The following is a 22,771-nucleotide window of genomic DNA, read 5'->3' on the forward strand; positions in this document are numbered from 1 at the left end:
AAACATTTGTCATGTTATGGACTATTTCCTACTTTGTGTAATTGGAAAATTATTCTAGATTCAAGGAAAATTCCAGAAAGCTTGGAATCACTTTACCATTGCCATGGATATTGAGCCAAAGAACTACTTAGCCTATGAAGGAAGAGCTGTGGTCTGTCTTCAGATGGGTAATAATTTTGCTGCAATGCAGGATATTAATGCTGCCATGAAGGTGAAAACCATCTTAGATTATATTATTATTAGCATAAGTCAATTAGCTAATTAGTCTCTGTTAGCTTTTTAAAGTGACTTATGGAGAAAATAATGTTTTGTGTATTTTTACCCAAGTGATCCCTATAGCAGAGTTATGTCTTGCCAATTTTATAACCTAAATGCACTAAAACACAGAAATTCTGCTAAACGTTGATTGCTCTCAGTAAATACGCTTTATACTTTCGTGGGACATCAATATTATTATGTAATACAGAGCAAATGCATAACATAAAATAAGGTTCTAGGTTTGAAGGAACTAAAGAAAGAACAATGTAAATCCCCAGAATCTTCCTTCAGTGAAATGACAAGTAAAAATCTCATATTGAATGCGCTGACAGGAACTCTTCTTTACTTCTAGCTTTTGGGTTTTGTTTCTGTAGATTTGGGGAGATGTAATGTTTGAGATGAGAAAAAGGAAATAACTGAAAGATAATTGCTACTACACAGGACAAATAAGCCTGTTAACTATTCAATTTAATTTCTTCTCTAGCTTAACAGCTAAACAGATAAGCTTTTCCACTTTGTCTATTCCTTGGAATGGAACTGAGTGAAAAAACACTAAGATTATTTGTTTTATTGCAACCAAATCAACAAAGTGTTGACATTGAACCAACTTCATACCAATGCCTTTCTCAAAATATTTGTTCTACTTGGGTTTTACATGCACCATAAAATTACTAGCTTCCCACAAGTAGATTCCATAATGTTCATTTTGGCAGTCATGAAATCAGAGATAAATACTATTCCCAGATGTTAAATAATCATAATATTATACTGCAGATCAATACTACAGCAGAGTTCTTAACAAATCGTGGGGTGATTCATGAGTTTATGGGCCATAAACAGAATGCAATGAAAGACTATCAAGAAGCAATTTCTCTAAACCCCAAGTACTCACTGGCTTACTTTAATGCAGGAAATATCTACTTTCACCACAGGCAGTTTTCCCAGGTAATGTGAGTTTTACTTAACACTTTCTTTTTGACATTAAATGCTTACTTTATTATATATAGTTTCAAAATGTAATTTGTACAATCTCATGCTAATAATGCACTGGCTATCAGCTCTTTATTTAAAATGTTATCTTTCATAAGAATGTTTATAATTTATCCATTAAATACTTATGCCGTATGGATTTATTCTCCTCATTATCATCAACTAACACTTGTAAACATTTGTTTCAAATGTCTTGCTAAAATCTTACTGAGAGATAATTGACATACAACAAATCACACATACTTAAAATGTACAATTTGATGTCTTGACATAGTGTGCACCTGCAAAATCATCACTACAAATAAAGATAATAAACATATATCAGCACCACAAGTTTTTTCATGCTCCTTGATATTTTATTCGTCCTTCTCTGAAAAATATAAAATGCTTCATGAATTTTCATGTCATCCTTGCACAGGAGCCATGAAATCCTCTCTGTATCATTCCGATTTTAGTATATATGCTGCCAAAGTGAGCCATCCAATAAACATTCTTTCGGACTTCCCCAAGTTTGAGGACTTGCCTCGCGATTTCTATTGTCACAAGCTTCCAGCCTAGAATCTTCTGTTCTTTCCCCATTTAGACTTCCTTCAAGACCCTCCTTATGATTACCTAACTCACCTTAATTTATACCTTTTCCAAATTTTGCCATGGGAGCACTTGACTGGGAGTAAGAAGACTTGGATTTTAGTTCTGGCTTTGTGTGACACCTTAATCTCTTTGGACCTGAATTCATAATGTCTGAAACAAAATGGTGGGTCATTAGATAATGGTATTTTCTATTTTTTGAACTTATTTCATTTGAGTCATAATGCATTTCCATGATTCAAACTCTTAATATTTACATTTTTGCTTTTTATCTATAATCACTCATTTTTTCTGCTTTCCTTCAATTTATCTTGTTATTCTTTATCTTTTTTAGTTGGAAGCTTAATTAATTTATTTTCACCCTTTCATTTATATTGTAATAAGTTATCAAAAGTATGCCTTTTACCTAAGTATTGTGTTGGCAGCATTTCACATATTTTGCTCTGTAATGTTTGCTTGTTTAGCTCTGGTAAAATACACACAACATAAACTTTACCATCTCAACCATTTTTAAGTGTACATTTCAACCATTTTTAAGTGTACATTTCAGTAGTAAATATATTCTGTAATGTTTTTATTCATGTTTTCCCCAGATTTTGCACCTGTAATTTCTATTTCCCATTTGACTAAAGAATAAATTAATAGGGCATTTAACCAGATGGAAATACATTTCTATTTTCTACATTTTTGAAATTATTGACTTTTAATGTAGTCTTAATATTAATTTTTTTGTCAGGGTCATTCCAAAGAAGGAGTATCCCAGCACTTTGGGAGGCCGAGGCGGGCGGATCACGAGGTCAAGAGATTGAGACCATCCTGGCCATGGTGAAACCCCGTTTCTACTAAAAAAAAAAAAATACAAAAATTAGCCGGGCGTGGTGGCATGCGCCTGTGGTCCCAGCTACTCGGGAGGCTGAGGCGGAAGAATCGCTTGAACCCAGGCGGAGGTTGCAGTGAGCCGAGATTGCGCCACTGCACTCCAGCCTGGCGACAGAGTAAGACTCCGTCTCCAAAAAAAAAAAAAAAAAAAAAAAGGAAGAGTATCTACTATATGTCAGGGTCTTTCCAAAGAAAAGGTATCTACTATCATGATGTAGATTTAAATCCTATATTTATGCAGTCTACATTACTAACTGGTTCACGTTTGTACTTTGTGTTTACTTGGTTTATTTTGGACTGAGAGATTTATTCAAATATGCTGTTATTAGGGGGTTCCTATGTAGTTCTCGTTAAGTCTCTTATAATGTCTGCTTTGTGAATATTGCTGCTACAATATTTCATGATGGATATTTATACCTATTACATATGCATTGTGAATTATAGCCTTTGGCATTACAAATTTCCTCCTTTGTTTCTTTTAATGCTCTGTGAAACAAATTCTCTTTTGTGTGATATGAGGATCATGACCTCTAATACCTTCTGATTTGCTTTGCCTGGTATTCCTTTGCTTTCCCTTTTATTTCCAACTTTTAAAATCCTTTGTTTTTGGTATGTCTCTTTTATATAGTATAGAACTGGATTTTACTTTGAGAGCTAATTTGAAAATAGTTTTATTTTAATAGGCAAGTTAAGCCCATTTACATTTTGGCATAATCAATACATTCTGTTATTTTATGTAATACAAATGTATTTATGTTCAAAGTATTTGGACAGTATTTCACTCTCTGGTTTCTTATTTGTTGGGTTTTGTTCAGTTTTTGCGATATTTAGGAAGGTTTATAATTTTGCTGTAGTGGTTATCTTTATAAAATACCTTTAATGTGCTTAGTTTCTCTAATATGAGCAACAATAAAATTTCCCCATAAACTCCTCCATCCTCTCATCCATTATTCAATTTTAGTTAGTAGTATTCTTTTTTTAAAAAAAAAAAAAGTTTATCCTTGTATTCTTTAATATACTTGAGCTTATTATGTCAGCTTTTCACATAAACTTACTTTCCACAGTCTCTCAGGTATAAAAATTGGTATCAATTAAGGTGAGTTAGATAATCACATCATGGGGAGAGTTTTGAAGGAAGTCTAAGTAGGGAGAAGAACAGAGGGTTCCAGGCTGGAAGCTGGTGACAATAGATAGAGCAAGACAAGTGCTGTCACGAGGGGGAAATCCAAAAGAATAATTACTGTGTTCACTTTGGCAGCACATAAACTAATTCTCCCATTTTGTTGTAAGTTTTATTATTTCTACACTGTCTGAAGATTTAATATTTATGTATTATTTTGTTACTCTTAGTGCACACTTTAGTCTTAGTTCTTCAGTTAAGTATATTCAATTCTCATCACCAGACTATTTGCCAAACTCCTCTTCCCCACAATAATTGCTTGGTTGACTGAAATTAGTCTTCTGGTCAAGTTCTGGAAGGGGCTCATGAAAACAATATTCCTTGGATTTTTGCATATTGATATCTGTATGCCTGTAGCCTGTTTTATACCTTAAGTCATCATTGGTCCTTGACTCATTTTTCTTTCCTTGAGTGTCTTGTAAGTGATGTTTTCTTTTCTGGTGGTGTATGTTGGTGTCAAGAAGCATAGTGCAAACTGGATTTTCTTTCTCTTATAAAGAAATTGCTCTTTTTATCAAGATAACCACATTTGTTTTTTAAGGAAAAAGTTTTATCAAGGTATGCCTTAGAGTTGACCACTGGCGGGGTCGGGGTGGGGGGGCGGGTAAATGTATTAAGTACACAGTGTATGTTTTCAGAATGTAGATTTCAGGTGAGTGTTGTTGACTTCACAACATTTTTTTTTTTTCTGTTTCATTGTTCTGATTTTCTTTACTGGGGATACCAATTAGATAGATGTCATGTATTCTTTAACTTTGATTTATTCTCAACATTTTTTTAAATTTCTCAATTTGTGTTTCATTTTATCTTCCTTTTGTATTTTTTCTAAGTAATTATGCTGTTTCCTGAGATATCTGTTATCCCTGTGGACCTCGTAAGTTTTGTTTTCTTTTTATTTTTCTAGTTCTATCCTATTTCCATGCCAATTTTTCCTGGTCACCTCTTTTCTGGGTTCCTATATTTCTGATTCATTTTTTCTTGATGGCAATTGCTCTCTTAACATATTTTTAAGTAAATTTTTAAAATTGAATTTTTTTGAAAAAATTGGAATATGTATCACCTCAAGCATTTATCATTTCTTAGTGGTGAGACCATTTCAAATCTTCTAGCCATTTTGAAATATATAATAAATTATAACTATAGTCTCCCTGCTGTGCTATCAAATACTAGAACTTATTCCTTCTATGTAACTGTATTTTTGTTTCCATTAACCAACCTGTCTTCATCCCACCCCCTACCCACCCCTCCCAGCCAATGGTGATTGTCATTCTACTCTCTCTGTCTATGAGACAAATTTGTTTTTTTTTTTTTTTTTAAGCTTCCAAATATGAGCAAGCACATGTGTTGTCTTTCTGTACCTTTCTTATTTTGTTTAACTTAATGTCCTCTATGGTCACCCATGTTGCTGCAAATAATAGGATTTTATTCTTTTTAATGCCACAATAATATTTCATTGCATATATATAACAGATTTCTTTATCTATTCATCTGTTGATGGACACTGAAGTTGATTCCATATCATGGTTATTGTGAATAGTGTTGGGACAAACCTGGGAGTGCAAATATTTCTTTGATATACTGATTTCCTTTCTTTTGGATATATACCTAGCAGTGGAATTGCTGGATTACATGATAGTTCTATTGTTTTGAGGAAACTTCATTCAGTTTTCCATAATAGCTGTACTAATTTGCTTTCTCACCAACAGTGTACTAGAGCTTCTCATTCTCTGCATTCTTGCCAAATGTGTTGCTTTTTGCTTTCTTCTTTCCTTTTTTTTTTTGACAATACCCATTTTAACTGGGGTGAAATAGTATCTTATTGTGGTTTTGATTTGGATTTCTCTGATGGTTAGTGATATTCAACATTTTTTAATGTACCCGTTGGCCATCTGTATGTCTTTTCAAATCATTTACCCACTTTTAATAGGACTTTTTTTTTTTTTTTTTGCTGTTGATTTGTTTGAGTTCTTTATATATTCTGGTTATTCTTCATTAGATGAATAATTTGCAAATACTTTCTCCTATTCTGTATTTTTTCTCTACTTTCTGTTGATTATTGCCTTTACTATGCAGCAGATTTTTAACTTGGTATAAACCTACTTGTCTGTTTTTGCTTTTGTTGCCTGTGCTTTTGTGGTCTTAACTCTCAAAAAATCTGTGCCATATCAATCAATGTCCTGAACCATCTCTACAATGTTTTCTTCTGTTAGTTTTATGGTTTCAGGTTTTACAGTGAAGTCTGTAATCCATTTTAATTTCATTTTTGTATATAGTGAGTGACAGGGGTCTAGTTTCTTTCTTCTGCATATGGACACTCAGTTTTCAGTTTTGTTTATTTGGGTCTTTTCTCTTTTTTCATAGTCTATTTATCAGTTTTGTTTACCTTTACAAAAATGTAACTTTATTATATTGATGTTTTGTATTTTTAAGTCTCTTTCACTTATTTCTGTTCTGATATTATTTCTTTGTTTTTACTAATTTTGTGTTCGATTTGTTCTTGCTTTTTTAGTTTTATGAGGTGCATTGTTACATTATTTATTTGAAATCATTCTACCTCTTTGATGTAGGCATTCAACTCTATGAATGACCTTCATAGGTTTGCTGCATTCCATAGTTTTGGTATGTTGTGTTTTCATTTGTTTCAAGAATTGTTTTGATTTTCTTCTGAATTTCTTTATTGACCCAAGGGTTGTTCAGGAGCATATTATTTAATTTTCATTTGCTTATTTAATTTTCAAAGCTTCTCTTGTTGTTGATGTTTATTTCCACCGTGGTCTGAGAAGATACTTGACATGATTTTGATTTTTATTATTTTTTGAGACTTGTTTCATGTTCTAACATGTGGCCTATCCTGGAGAATATTCTACGTACTGATAAGAATGGGTATTCTGGCCGGGTGCAATGGCTTGCACCTGTAATCCCAGAACTTTTGTAGGCTGAGGCAGGCAAATTATGAGATCAAGAGATCAAGACCATTTTGGCCAACATGGTGAAACCCCATCTCTACTAAAAATACAACATTTAGCTGGACATGGTGGTGTGTGCCTCTAGTCCCGGCTACTTGGGTGCTTGAATCTTGGAGGCAGAGGTTGCAGTGAGCTGAGATCGTGCCACTGCACTCTGGCTTGGTGACAGAATGAGACTATGTGTCAAAAAAAAAAAAAAAAAAAAAAAGGTATTCTGCAGCTGTTGGATGAAATGTACTGTAAATGTCTGTAAGGTTCATTTGGCCTATAGTGCAGTTTAAGTCTGATGCTTCTGTCTAGATAATCTGTCCAGTGCTGAAAGTGAGGTGTCAGAGTCCCCAGCTATTGTTTTATTATTAATGGATCTAGCTCTCTTTCTTTACCTATAATAATTGCTTTATATATCTGGGTGTTCAAGTGTTGGGTGCATATATATTTACAATTGTTATATTTCCTGCTGAACTGATCTCTTTATCATCATATAATTACATTGTCTTTTTTATGTCTTTTGACTTTAAATCTTTTGTCTGATATAACTTCTTTAGTACACTTTTGGGTTATGTTTGTAGGAGATATCTTTTTACATCTCTTAACTTCCAGTCATGTGTGTCCTTAATGGGTGAAAAGTGTTTCTTATAGGCAGCATATATTTGGGTCTTGTTTTATTATCCAATTAGTCAGTCTATATCTGTTAATTGGGAAAGTTAAACTGGTTACATTCAGGGTTCTTTTTGATAGGTAAGGACTTACTCCTGATATTTTGTCGTTTTCTTATTGTTTTCTATGTTTGTTCCCTTCTTTCTCTCTTATTGCTCATCTTTGATAATAAAATTCGGCAGCTTTCTATAATGATAACATTTGATTCCTTTCACTTTCTTCTATGTGCTTCTGTTGTTTCAGTTGAGTTTTATATTTTTGTGTATTTTTATATGGTAGATATTGTCTTTTGGATACCAGATGTAAAAATCTCTTACATGGCTCTTGTAGTACTAGTCTAGTGGTGATGAATTTCCTCAGTCTTTGTCTGGAAAAGACCATTTCTCCATCATTTTTGAACAATAACTTTTATGGGTATAGTATTCTTGCCTAACAGTTCTTTTTTTCACTCCCAGCACTTTGAATATATCATCTCATTTTCACTTAGCTTATAGGATTTCTGTGGAGAAATCTGCTGTTAGTCTGAAATTCCTTTGTATGTGACTAGATGCTTTTGCTCTTTTTAAAATTATCTCTTTATGTTAGACTTTTGACAGTTTGATGATAATGTGCCTTATAGAGAGCCTTTTTGGGTTGAATCTATTTGGGAACATTTGAGCTTCCTGTATCTATATCTATATCTATATCTCTTCTAATATTTGGGAATTTTTCAGTTATTATTTTACAGAATAGGCTTTCTTTGATATTTTCTATCTTTTCTTGAACTCCCAAAATTGAATGGTTGTTCACTTGATGGTATCCTATGTATGATGTAAGCTTTCTTTCTTCATTTTTATTCTTTTTGTTGTTGTTTTCTGATTGGGTCATTTCTTAAAACCTGTCTTCAAGTTTAGAAATCATTTCTCCTGTTTTACATATTGTTAAAGATCTTGATTGTATTTTTTATTGCATTCATTGAATGCTTCAGTTCTAGGATTTCTGTTTGGCTATTTTTTATGATATCTTATCTTTGTTGGATTTCTCATCTAATTCATGAATTTTTTTTTATTTCTTCATATTGTTTATCTGTGTTCTTTTGTTCTAAATTTCTTTAAGTTCAATATTCTGAATTCTTTTTCAAACATTTCACAAAATTTATTTTCTTTGTGGTCTGTTACTGGAGACTTATTGTGCTCCTTTTGAGGTGTATTTCTTTGCTTTTTCATGTTTCTTGTGTCCTTATGTTTCTATCTGCTCATCTGGTGCAACCATCACTTCTTCCAGTTTTATTAAGTAGCTTCCATAGGGAAAGACTTTTCTGTAGATGTATTTATAAAGTGAGTTGAATAGGGTACATTGACTTTTGTTCTGGGTGGGCACTATAGAGTAGAATAGTCTCCACATGATTACTTCATCTGTAATCAGTGTCAGTGGTATCTGTGAGTTCATTGGTGGCTTAGGCTGTGGTTATTTGTGGACATTGTGGTGAAGCTTTGCTGGAGATGGGGATGCTAGGCAGTCCAGTCCTCAGTCCCTGGGGTGGCATGTGGAGGCCAGTGCAGGCAGTGTTTTTCACAGGGTTGCCAGTCTTTGGGCTACTGGCAGGGCACATGGGCACTGGCACTGAGGGTGGTAGGCTAGGAAGTTCAGTCTTTAGGTCCTGGGCTGGGTGTGTAAGCACCAGTGGTGTCCATGGCAGGGTGAGTGTGGTGTTAAATGTTATAATTTTACTTCTCGTTGTAGAAATACTATTTTTTCCTGGTGATATTTTTAAGTTGTCTTTGAGACTTTGAGGGTTAGAGGTTTTTGTGTGTGTGTCTTTAAGATGAGAGTTATCAATTTATGCTCCAATGTTCATAAGAATAAACTGGTAAAAAGGGAGAAATTGTTGGTAAAGGAGAGTGTCAGGGATAATTAAGATCAAAATCTTTGAGAATTTGATAAAGTTAAGAGTTTGGGCGTTGCAGATGTGTTCCTTTATGTGAGCAGACCATACTACCCATTATTTCATGAGGGAAGGCAGAGGGTTTCAACACAGTTGAATGCAGACTTTGGTAATATGGATTCCTATCTATTTCTACTTGGATACAAGTATCAGTCACGAGTTAACATTGGGAGTTAATGGTTAAGAAAGAAGGACAAGATGGCTAGAAGTTTTAAAGAGAAAGAGAAAATGTGAAATAATTGTGTTAGAGAGCAGTAAGGTAAACATATTAGAGTATAGTAACAACATTAAGTCTTCATTTGAGGTTTGTAGTTTTAAATTTTAAGATCTTGAGTCTTTCTTGCTTTGTATATAATTCATTTTATACAAATTCATTACTGCTTTGTATCATACAGTTGTTTCTTTGTTGCTCTCTTATCTCCTTACTCTGTAAGCTGTTAAAGTGCAGGAATCACACTATGCCCTCTTATCTCTACATTTCTCTACACAGAAAGTCCATTTATTCTCATGACATGCATGACTTGAAACCATCCTTCTTTCTTCTGAGCTCCTAACCCATATTTCAGAGTTGCTAAAATTGTATATATTTCGAGTTCATTAAAGCCCAGTCTGAATTGATCTCTCTGTCCATTATCCTCAGTTGAGCTTTCTTCATATAAATCCTCTTTCAATTCGAGTTGTCATCTTCTATAAAGTCACTTGAATAGAAATGTCAGTCAACCATAGCTTTCTCTTCCTTACATCCTTAAGCTAGTGTTATCTAATCCTGTCAGTTTTGCTCAAATATCAGTTGTCTCTAACTTAATCAAACTCAGATCACCCTCTGGCTGAATCCTAGATCTGCTTATCTGCATTGTAGTTAGTTAATGTGATTAAGGCAAATAAAATGCCCAGAGTAATTTTCTATTTCCATAGATGTTTAAGATCTGCATGAAAGGGAGACCTTCACCTTTTTTACTCATTTGTCTTTGATAACTATATGGGCATCATGTAGAAAATCGTTTGGTTAGCTCTAAAGTGTAGTTTAAATAGTTTTTAAAAGTATGGCTCTATTTTCTCCAAAGTATAGACAAAGTATGTGGGCATATATTTCATGTAAAATGTGTTCCATCCTTTGATTTAGTATACTGGATGCTTGAGCTTTACAGTACACACTGCCTCCAGAGACTAGCAGGCTTTGGGAATTGATATCCAGGTATTCTACTATGCTTTGGGCTTCCTTTGTGGAGAAAATGGCTTCTATTTCCTGTCACCCTCCACCCTCATCCACTTATTTCTTACTTTAATGGAGGTAAGGCTTAGGCTAGGAGGAAGGGTCCCTCAACTGATCTAATAAGCTCTAGAACATTAAAAAATGTATATGATCTGGGTTCTTTTATCTTTAGTGGCTTATTGTAACCACTTAATAATATGATTTAATGATTTTAAACCACACTTGGATGTGCTACTTGCATGCATTATGAACTACAGGTGACTTTAAAAAAAAAAACTGGATCTGCTTTTTAATTAATTACAACGTAAGGACATTAGACCAATTATTTAAAAATCAAGGCCATTTGTTGTGGTAGATGCCTTTAGTCTCTAATTGCTTCATGTTTAATATTCTGATACTTCAAATAACCTCATTAAATGTATAGATTTCATTTTCTAATATATTTGGAAGCTATACTAGAAAGTTATGCACTTCAAAGTTCTTTTCTCTTACCAGAGAAAAGGGATTTGCTCCTACATGATTGAAGGTATGCTTTTATGATGTATAATTGTATATCCCTTATTGATAATTTATTGATGAATTAAAATGAATTCTAAATTACTTTAGGAAGAAAGTCTTGGCCTGGCTTGGAGTCTTTCCTTGCCTCATTTCTGAGGACTAGGGAGCAGCCTTCTTTTCAGGAGTGAATTCTCTTCAAGCTCTTCACAGAAGGATGTCAATTCTGTCCCCACTCCCTCAAACCTGTCCCAGGGATGATGAGATGGATTATATATCTTGAGCTAATTACCTCTTAAAAGTAAGAGGAAGCAAATTTCCTGGCGTATTGCCTAAAGGCGATGTTCCTCTCCACGTATAAACACTGGGAAAAATGCTGTATCAGTAATAACTGATTGAGTCCTAACTATTTTCTGCATATTCTCAGTACATTGCATATTAGTTCACTTAATCCTCACATCAACACTGAAAATGAAGTTTTATTTGTTACCTCTGTTTTATAGTTGAGAAAATTGATGCAAATAGAGTTTAAGTAGAGGCAGAATATAAACCCAGCAATCTGATTCTGTGGTCTGGGCTCTCAGCCACTGTGCAATCAGTGTTCCATTTCACCTATGATGGAAGTGAATAGAGGACAGATCTTTGAAAAACAGAAAATAGTTCAGTGACAGAGGTAATTTTAGGGAAGGAGAGACCAAAGGTGTCCAATGCCACAGAAATGTCATGAAAGACAAGAACTAGAATGGGTCCAGTAGGCTTGAGGACATCTGCAACTTTAGCAAGAACAGAATTCATGAAATAGGGGGAAATGGAAGCCAAATAGTGTTTGGTTGGAAAATAATTGAGTGTTAAGTAATTGGCGAGTGGCAAGCTATACTGTGAAAAGTGACTTTCTCTTAGAGGTAGGTTTTAAAGTAGGAGCCAAGTTCCATCCATCAGGTAATTAGAGATTTCTAAGTTGAGTAGCAGGATGTCTAATCAGCATCTCAACTACTTGTGATGAAAGGCCAGTTAAAAAAAACTTAATATATTGTAAATCAATACACATTTCTAAAACCCAGTAAAAATGAATTAATAGAAATATGATTGTGTGCTGGAATGTCATAGCCATGTCAAAATGCCATAACAGTGTTACTTTTCTAATTTGTATTTTATCCTATTGTTGTGGCCTTCTTTTCTAATTTATGTTTTAACATTTTTTAGTTCTATATAGGGATATGTGACTTGGGGCAACAGGCAGTGGAAGCATTTTTTTTTTCTGACATGGAGTCTTGCTTATTGTCCAGGTGGGAGTGCAGTGGTATGACCTCCACTCACTGCAACCTCCACCTCTTGGGTTCAAGCAATTCTTCTGCCTCAGCCTCCTGAGTAGCTGGGATTACAGGTGCCTGCCACCATGCCCAGATAAGTTTTGTATTTTTAGTAGAGACGGGGTTTCACCATGTTGGCCAGGCTTGTCTGAAACTCCTGACCTAAGGTGATCTGCTGCCTCAACATCCCAGAGTGCTGGGATTATAGGTGTGAGCCACCACACCCCACCCAGCCAGTGGGGGGACTTTAACCCAGCAAACAGGAGTATTATGTCATTGACATAGTCTAGAATTGCTGACACATTGTAATAACAAAAAGTAGATCAACTTTTGGTTGGGTTTATTATTGCTTTTTACATTCTCTGCAGACAATGCACCCCTGTACCTGGGATAAAATGCTTCTATTGTCCCGTTGGTATGACACTGGCCTTACTTTAAAATTAAGAGTAAAAGTGCTTGAGATTTCTGTACTGTTAGTTACCAACTAAAATATATTCAAGTTATTATTCTCCTCACATTTTGTAGGCCAGTGACTACTTCTCAAAAGCTTTAAAATTTGATCCAGAAAATGAATATGTTCTCATGAATCGAGCTATTGCAAATACGATATTAAAGAAATATGAAGAAGCAAAAGAAGATTTTGCAAATGTAATTGAAAGATGTCCCTTTTGGGCTGCAGTATATTTTAATAGAGCACATTTCTACTACTGCTTAAAACAATATGAACTAGCTGAGGAAGACCTTAGTAAAGGTACATTTTTTGTAAGATTACAGTGGTTGAAATGATTATTTTTAGGCTACAAAAGAAGAAAATCATCAAGTCTATTTATCTAGATAAACTTACATAAGAATTAGTGTTTTTAGATATCATACCCTTAATATAATCAATATAGGTTCCTTTGTGTAATATCTTAACTTAAAGCTCTCTTAAACTGAGATACAGAGAATAATTATAAAACCATATACAAACAATGCCAACTTTTCAAAGAAAGACATTGTATTGTTTCCTTAAGTTAGTTTGCTTAGAAGGATTCAATATTTTTAATTTAACTAAATAGTTATGTTTGAAGAAAAATGTTGCCAAATTAAAAGAATTAAATTTCTTGATTTCATCCTTTGAGTTAATTTTTTAAAAGTTCTTATACAATATTTATTTGTAAGAAAATGAGAATATATTTTGAGTGCTAGCTTAAACATATCTTGATTTTTTTTTTTTTTTGCAGCCCTGTCTTTGAAGCCTAATGATGCTCTAGCATATAATTTTAGAGCAAAAGTTCGTGGTAAAATAGGTCTGAGTGAGGAAGCTGTGGCTGACTATAGCCAAGCACTTGATCTTGAAGACCGTGCCTCATTCACATGATTACACAGACCGTGGTTGCTGTAGTAGTTTACACAGCTGTTCTCTCTGAAACTGAAACATATTTGTTGTCCAAAAGGTTCGACCATTTTCATTATTGTATTCATTATGCTTAGTCTTCCTTATAACCCTCTATACATGTTAATAAAATGCTTGTTATACATTAATTATAAAACTTATATGTCATTTTCTGCATATTTGGAATATCTTGAGAACTGAATTTTTTCCAAGGTTGCAGAATTTAAAGGAAAATGTTTCTTAAGGAATTAAATAGGAATGTTTCTTAACATTTCAAATATTTTCTTTAAAATAATTCTGTATGAAATAATACTATATATTGTATAAAAAGTGTCATCGACCTTTTCATCAATCCTTGCTGATAATATATTCAACAGTATAAAGATTTAAAAAAATAAACATAGAACTATCAAGTATAAAAAACTGAACTCAAGTACAACTCTTTGCTTTTCCTTTAAACAGTGTATATACTGGTCAGTATTCTTCATGATACCTACATTCTTCCAACAGACAAATGTGTTTCTCTTTTACATGTGGCCTGCCTTCTAGGACAGCATCTATAAAGATTTTGAACATCATGTTTCCTTGAGATAGTTTCCTCTGCCTCTTTAATGCAGCTATCATAAATACATATAAAATCTGTATACGCATGTAACAAACCTGCATATTCTGCTCATGTATAATTTTTAAAAGGCCAAAAACCCATATACACTTATAATTTATGCATTGTAGGAGTTGATGAGTGAAAATGAAATAACTACAAATTATTTCTAGAATGTCTTTGAGGAATCTCTGAATGAACCAGAGAATGCTTTCCCTTTGCCTCGCTGATAACAGAAAGGCTTCCCAATTCACTTGTATTTGAATTCACTTGTATTTGTATCTGAATTTGCTTCATTTGTTTTCTTTTCCTTCTTGGTTTTATTCTTCCAGTACATCTCCATCTCCTGAGAGACCTGTGTTCACTGTGAGCAGGCATTTTGGAAATAATACTTCTCTCCACTCAACTTGCTTTGTTTTTAGTTTGATGTACCAGATTTCACAATGGAAAGTTGATTTTTATTTTAGTTAATTTTAAGTAATTTTTCTTTAGAAACAGGATCTTTCTCTGTCACCCAGGCTGGAGTGCAGTGTCGATCACAGCTCACTGTAGCCTTGACCTTCTCTGCTCAAGTGATCATCCTGCATCAGCCTCCCAGGTAGCTAGGACTACAGGCATGCAGCACTGTGCCTGGCTCAATTTTATTTTTTGTAGAGGCAGAGTCTCATGATCTTGTCTTTAACTCCTGGGCTCTAGTTATTCTCCCATCTTGGCTTCCCCAGGCGTTGGGATTACAGGCGTGATCCATTGTGCTTAGCCAGAATGTTGATTTTAATTTGTAAGCCACTGTGGGATGTTTTACACTATTTCAGGATAATTTCCTGGGTATGATGTGTGGGTCCATGTGAGGATTGGATCATCTCTAGAGAGTTATTTTACTTGGTAAATCAGACAAAATTAATAAGCTGCTTCAGATCCTCTTGCTCTCACTTATCTTCAGGCCCATTCATGTCTTGCCTAGCCACAGATGAGATTCGGACCAACCTCCTGCAGCCAGACAGTCCCTCGCCTCCTGCCTGTAACATACATCTCTGGCTGACTGCCCTGAGGCTTCTCTGTTGAATGAGGTGATAGAGGCTGTGGGATTCTCAGTGCCTGCCCCTATGTGCTGTGGATGTGCAGGGGACAGTCGCTGTCCAATGAACCTTTTTTGGTGATGGAAGTAAGGAACTAGCAGATCTAACCCCTTCCATCTCTTCTTGGTGGAGTGTCCTGAGACACAGTGCACACAGCTCCCTGGAGGATGGTCCTGGGTGATTATGCAATCAGTTGCAGTTACTGGTGGCCACTTTGAAAACACATCTCATGCTGGTGCTTCTGTCTTCCCTGCCTCACCCTTCCTTCTCAGTGTCCCTGCTTTCCTGGGATTGTACTTACAGATAAAATAGTAACACAGAAGCATTTGCCTCAGGCTCTACTCTCTGGGGGAGACCAGGCTAAGACAGTTAGTAATTTATTATTTTTTTCTAATTGTACACAAATACTTATAACATGAGGCAGGATGTGATAACTGTTGGGGAGATGATACAATCCACGGGTCATGAGAGCACGGTAGGACAAAACATGTCTAACTTTGCAAAATGCCATATGTCCCCCGGGTCATATATTTTTGGCACCCAGTTTCTGCATGCACTGACAGAATCCTATTGCAAGCACCTGTGACTTTCCACTGGAAACATTTCTTTCTCTCAGTCCATGCTCAGGCCAGGCCTCTGTAGAGGAGTTAATGACACTAGGAGCAACCTTCAGCTAATGACATAAGGGAATTAGAGGAAAAACTCGGAGCTCTCTTGCCTCTTGAGGGGATAACTCTCCCTGACTTCCCCAGTGGGATTGAACCCCAGTGGCCCACCATATAATTTTCTCTATAGCCACATCTTTTTTGGCTTTTCCCCTTCCCTTTCTTATCTCCCTCTCCCTTGGCTTAGACAAAAGCATGCTAGGATTTCCTCCCAGGTAAACTACTTGCACTTAAATAAATAAAACCTGTCTCAGGATCTAAGGTGGTAGCATTGAGGAAGAGGCATTTAAGCTGGTCCTGAGCAGGGGTAAATGCTCATGGAGAGAGGTGTTGAATAGTAAGACCCTCCAGGCAGACTGAAGGTCAGGACAGAGATACAGCAGTGGGAAAATAAGCATATTTTGGAGAAAGGCTGGAGCAGAGTTTTTGTGAGTAAATGATAGGAGGAAAATAAAGCTATGTACTCAGAATGAAATAGGGAAATAAAGGTTTTTTTCCTTAGTCATTTTTTCTCCCTCTGTCTTCACATTTGTGGACTGCAGATATTTTAGCATCTCTGATAAAATTGGACATATGAAAACCAATCAGTACGCTAGAGAAAAAGGTTTACCTTGTCCTGTATGTGCTCCACTCTCACAGTTGGAATATTCAGGGCAGATAAAGGGAAGGATAGCAGGATGAAGGACGGATTGAGAGGATGGGGAACAAAGGAGAAAGTAGCTTCAGGAGGTCATAGGAACTAAATCAGGCACTCATGCCTCAAGGGAAAAGGAAAAGATACCCAGATTTCATCTTTTCTAATTAGCTTTGCATGATTTTGATCCCTTTAGCAGGTTCCTTAGTCTACACACTTCTCACTTTTGTAGGACTTACTGGTTGCATTTCATTTATTTACAGTAAGTACATAAACATACACACAGAACTGCTACTGATTATCTCTGGGAAGTAAAATTGAAGGGAGAAAGGGAGCAGAAGCTTTTTTACCTTGTTTTATTAATTTTTTTTACACATCCAGATAAAAGAAGATTGGTAGAATTATAGATGACTTTTTCAATTTTATGTACTTCTGTAATTTTGTGGGTTTTTTTGGTTAATTTGTGTATTTTTTTTTACTAGAATATAAGCTTTATAAAGACAGGAGTTTTGTCTTTTTTTGTGAAGTGCTGCATCTCCAATGCCTGTAGTGTCTGGCAGCTAATTGATGCTCATATAAAATATTTGTTAAATAATACAGAAATTACAAATACCAGGGATCTTTATTATTGTATAGATATTGTGGTATGAATTATTTGCTTGTCATATGCCCTTCAGACTTCCTTAAGACAGAGACTGAAAGCTTAAAGTTTTGTCTCCCAAATGTTGTTGCATCCAGCAGAGTTCCTGATGTGATTTAGTTTCTGCCATTTTGATGCAATCTGATGAGGCTGAATTGAGACAGTATCATGCAAAGCACCCTTCTGCTCCTGCAAAAACAGTTGGCTAGAGTAGAGTTGTCCAATTTAGCAAATAAAAATATTCACCTGTAGTATGGTTTGGGTTTGTCACCTTTAAATTTATGTTGAAATGTGATCTCCAGTGTTGGATACGGGATGTGGTGGGAGGTGATTGGATCCTGGGTACAGATCCCTCAGGAAGGGTATAGCACCACCTTTTTGGAGGTAACCGAGTTCTCCCTCAGTTAGTTTACTGGAAAACTGGTTGTTTAAAGGAGGCTGGCTCCTTCTTCTCCCTTTCGTGTTCCTGCTCTCACCATGTGCCTGCTCACACTTCACCTTTCCTCATGATTGTAAGTTTCCTGAGGCCCTCACTAGAAGCTGTGCAAATATTGGTGCCCTGCTTGTAAAGTCTGCAGAACTGTGAGCTGATTAAATCTCTTTATAAATTATCCAGTCTCAGGCATTCTTTGTAATAACACAAAAAACTAATACAGTCTGGTTAAATTTGAATTTCAGACATATCCAGTCTCAGGCATTCTTGTAATAACACAAAAAAACAAATACAATCTGGTTAAATTTGAATTTCAGACAAATTATAAATAATTCAGGGATCCCAGTTAAACACAGGACACTCAGTTAAATTTGAATTTCAAATCAACAGATTTTTTTCTTTTTTAGTGTAAGTACATCCTGACTATTATGTGGGACATACTTCTTCTAAAACTTATTTTAAAATTTAGTTTCAGAAAAACATTTCCAAAAGAAAATGTTGTTGATCAGAAATTCAAATTCCAATGGGCATCCTGTGTTTTATCCAGCAATCCTGCTCTGGAGCCAACTGTCTGGCCATGGCTTCTGACCCTAGATGGATGGTATGTTTTCCTGGAGCCTACAGTTGCTGTGCCCATTTCTTTATTTTCAAGCTTCCTTTCTGGCAGAGCAGCATCTCCCCTAGTATGGCCAGTCTTGTGTTGCTCTTCAGGGGGCCAAGCCTAGACCCTGCTTCTCTAGACTTTCTAATGATGTGAGCACCCATTTCCTAGAAGGAAAACTTTCTTTTTAAAAGAACTAAACTGCCTTTTGTTATCTATAACTGAACTCCTGCTGATACTTTTATATTCCCAAGATTTTTTTTCTAATTTAGAGCTTTATTTTTCATTTCACATGGATGGGAATATCTTTTCTGCAATGAGGTATTTCTATAATTTGGGTAGAAGAATATAATTAGAACTGAAAACTAATAATCACAATATTTAGCACTTAGAGGTATAGCATTCCATGCCTCAGCTGTGTCACCTCTACTTTCTCTGTAGCCTTGTAAGGTAGATAGGTATCATTAGATGAGGAGACTGAGGCTCACAAGGATTGAGTTGTGTGATTGGGGTCACATAGCTAGTGAGTGGAGTTGAGGTTGAAATCCTGTTCTAGTGCCTGCTCTGTACATTCTGCTCCTGTTCACCTGGAAAAAAACAAGACAAGATAAATGCATGTTTTATTAAACAATCTTTATCATAGTGATATTAAGCTCTTTGTCTTCCTAATGATGTTTGGTGAAGTAAAAGGATTTCCAGTCTTTCACACTTTTATTGTACTGGCTTATATACATGTATTTATGTCTATATCTGTCTATCTATCTCTTTATTTCTCCATCCATCCTAAAGTTGGATAAATTCACAATAGTAATAAGGTTATGTCAAGCTTTTAATATGAAATACAGTCAATATGTAATATCTTGTATTTAATCTTTAATAATAAAGGCGAGATAGGCATTGACACCATAAAAGTCAACATGCAGGCAGTAAGAAAGGGAGAAAAAGGAAGCTATTATTTGTTACAAATCTACTATATACCTAACACTTAACTGTGGCTTAGGGTTCATTTTGCCCTTACCAGCGAGTAAGTATTATTATTCCCACGAAAGAAGGAAGACTACAATGGTTAATTAATCAGTTTAGAGTACCCATAGTATAACAGTGCTACTCAAACTTTGTTTCACTTTTATTTACTCAATATATTTTCTTAAATTGACTTGCTAGTATTAATTGAATTTATTTCAAAAGAAGGAATTTGTAAAAGTAAATGCATATTAAAAATTTGTCATTCTACCTAAAATCTCATTTTATTCTGGTCATATTTCATTTTGGGGAACATTGAAATTCACAATATTATTGTTTAATGGGTACAGCTAGAAGAGTAATCAGAGTGAGGGAGAGAAGAATGTCAGATGCCCATTGAGATGGGTGAGGGAGAGAGAATGAACAAGAAACATAAGGTGACTGCCTGGGCAGACAGGTCAGAGTCAGAAGCAATAGCCGTTTACTCTGAGAGTCCCAGTCTATAGTCTTAGTGTGTTGTCACAGTAAGATCTTACTCCCAGAACTTCTCCAATGCCACAAAAAAGTTTTGTTAGTCAAAGCCTTAGACTCACTGATTTCCAAAAATAACAGGAACCTTAATGACCATTCACAATGAGGTACCAAACACCATTCACAATCTCTTCCTCTTCTCACTCATCTGCACCTGACTAATTTTCTCAAGAAGGGACTTATTTCCCCATCTTGGAGGGTGGCTTAGGTCTTTTGTTATATATTCCCACAGCACTGTCACCTTCTCTTTGGCGATGCCCTTCACATCTGTTTATCCTTGTTTAATGGTCATCTTCCTCACCAGTCTGGAAATTCTATGAGGGCAAGGATTATGTATATCTGTTCCTCTGCATCACCAATGCTTATCACAGTTCCTGGCACATAGCAGGTGCTTTGTAAATATTTGATGTGTTTATTTAAAGAAAGGACAGGTATGGATACTCACACAGGATTGTGTGATCCAGTGCACTACAGATATATGTTTTACTATTCATTTATATGGTAAAGTGAGCATCCTGTGAGATTCCAGGCAAGCCTTGACAAAGCAGTAACAGCCTGCATCCTCAGTACTTTTCTTATTCAACAGTTGATCCTTAGTGTCCACACAGCTTTCACTGTGCCTAACTTACACACACACACACACACACACACACACACACAGACACACAGGGCACCCTTAGGATCAGAAGATAAGATTAACCTTGAAAAATGAAGTTCAGGAAAATCAAAACATAATGCATGAGATCAACCTGCTATAAAATGACCTACCCAAAGGATTAGTCAACCAGTAGTAGCTGAAAACAGAACTCTGTCAGGGTGATAAGGGGGTAATGTCTGAAACAATGACGTATCAACCTCTCAACCTAATCACTGTTGGATGATGACATAACATAATCAAGTTGTAATCCAATAAAGTCAAGTGCATATGAGACCATGCAGATTTTTAATTTCTATACTCTCTTAAGAAAGGTTATACTAATTGAAGGGGCAAGGTAGGTGTGGAACTTAGAATGGGAAGACGAGAAAATGATCGGGGTGTAAACATTTATGTGCACATTTCTGGCTCTGTCTGCTGAATGGATTCTCTAAACAGTGCACCGGAACATTCTGATCTTTTGACTTCTTATACTAGTTAATAAATTTCCATAAAGTATATGGAGCATACTGTTGTCATAGCTTTTATTCGCTAAACCAAAAGGCAATTCAACAACTTCTTTTTCTGATTCTGTTCTATCCAAGAAGTCTTCCAATGATAATTTGGTTTTCCATATGGATATGCAGAACAGTATGTATAGTATAGTAAGCTTCCATTTTATTGTAAAATAAAATCATACATATGCAGAATATATTACATTTTCATAGAAAGTCTTAAATGAGTATCATACGTCAGTCTTTAAAAATGAGTGCCTGTAGAGAATGGGATTGATGGTGTAGAGTTTATTGGTAGAAGGTGCATGAGAATTTTATGAGATCCTCAGTTTGATTTTTTTTTAACTTTTGACACTTGTGCATTCTCTGATTTACGTATTTTTAAATCAGAGTACAACTTAGTTTTATGAGGAAAAATATAAAATTATCCCCCTCCCAATTAAATAGCTTATTTGAGGCAATTTTTCAAACCCTAAAAGTCCCACCTTGCCTTTTCCCATGTGTGCTTGTAGTGTCATGTGTGCCTGAGCAGTCGTTTAGAGGTCCCACTGGTTCTCGAAGGTTCTGAACAAAGCATCTCAGGTCCCTGTTTGCACATGACCATCTCTTAGGAAGAACTGAGCCTTAAAAATATTTTTCTAAAATATATAGGGTAATCACTATAGTCACTTAAGTTTCTAAAAAAAATAGGAAACTTGGCCGGGCACGGTGGCTCACGCCTGCAATTCCAGCACTTTGGGAGGCCGAGGCTGGCGGATCACGAGGTCAAGAGAACCAGACCATCCTGGCCAACACGGTGAAACCCCATCTCTACTAAAAATACAAAAAATTAGATGGGCGTGGTGGTACGCGCCTGTGGTCCCAGCTACTCGGGAGGCAGAGGCGGAAGAATCGCTTGAACCCAGGAGGCGGAGGTTGCAGTGAGCCTAGATTGCGCCACTGCACTCCAGCCTGGTGACAGACCAAGACTCCGTCTCAAAAAAAAAAAAAAAAAAATTATGAAACTTACTACCTAAACCTGTGAGTCAATTGAGGTCTTTTATCTTTCCAGGACTACAATTTTAATTTATCTGCAAAGGATCTGTTCATTTGCATGTGCTCATGTGATGATTTTGCTTTGCTTTAGAGCTGTTACTTCTCTGAAAATAAAAAGATCTCCAAAACCTCTGATCAAAAGAAAAAGGATAATCACTGAAAAGTTTGTCTTAACATGTATACCAACTTTATGAGACAAATTTTAAAAGAGAAAATCATCTTGGGAGGCCAGTGGTTTATGCTGATAATACCTGTAATTTTATAACGTGACTTAAAAGCAATAAATCACTAAGCGGAAAAAGCATCATTTATATTTTAAGCACAAATACACTCCTTAATCTTACTTCAATTAGTTAATAGGTTAGACAATTCAATTTATTGCATATATATAAAGTATGTTATTTTACAGCTATATAAAGTATGCAATTATATATTATATATAAAACCACATGACACTTTAAAGTACAGTTTTTACTTACATGGTTGTAAGACCTAAGGGAATGATTCCTAATTGTTTTGTATGGAGCATTAGTTTTTTCGGTAACCTTCCCATAGGATACCTATGTAAGTCTACAAATCAACTTGACTTATATCTAAAGAAGAAAAAT

At 35.5% G+C, this 22,771-nt stretch overlaps 1 protein-coding gene and 1 non-coding gene across 15 annotated transcripts in view; one reads left to right on the forward strand and one right to left on the reverse strand.

Annotated features, from left to right (window-relative positions):
• TTC6 (tetratricopeptide repeat domain 6) overlaps positions 1 to 17,248 on the forward strand; it is a 229,610-nt gene extending 212,362 nt beyond the window's left edge. For 6 of the 14 annotated variants that reach the window (XM_035260381.2, XM_035260383.3, XM_035260385.3 and 3 more), the window contains 4 exons: positions 59 to 211; positions 1,033 to 1,203; positions 12,986 to 13,211; positions 13,684 to 17,243. In XM_035260381.2, coding sequence (XP_035116272.1) covers positions 59 to 211; positions 1,033 to 1,203; positions 12,986 to 13,211; positions 13,684 to 13,820 — 687 coding nt within the window. In that variant the 3' untranslated portion in view covers positions 13,821 to 17,243. Of the gene's footprint in view, positions 1 to 58; positions 212 to 1,032; positions 1,204 to 1,831; positions 2,003 to 2,572; positions 2,702 to 12,985; positions 13,212 to 13,683 lie in introns of those variants that run through there. The other 8 variants (XM_054240616.2, XM_017977426.3, XM_078334802.1 and 5 more) reach the window with 6 other exon arrangements.
• LOC118145281 (U6 spliceosomal RNA) lies at positions 1,622 to 1,728 on the reverse strand. Its single transcript, XR_004730407.1, has one exon. It is a non-coding gene; the product is annotated as a U6 spliceosomal RNA (small nuclear RNA).
• Positions 17,249 to 22,771: the final 5,523 nt, after the last annotated feature.

The sequence above is a fragment of the Callithrix jacchus genome, chromosome 8 (genome assembly GCF_049354715.1).
Source record: "Callithrix jacchus isolate 240 chromosome 8, calJac240_pri, whole genome shotgun sequence".
NCBI classification, from domain to species: Eukaryota; Metazoa; Chordata; class Mammalia; order Primates; family Cebidae; genus Callithrix; species Callithrix jacchus.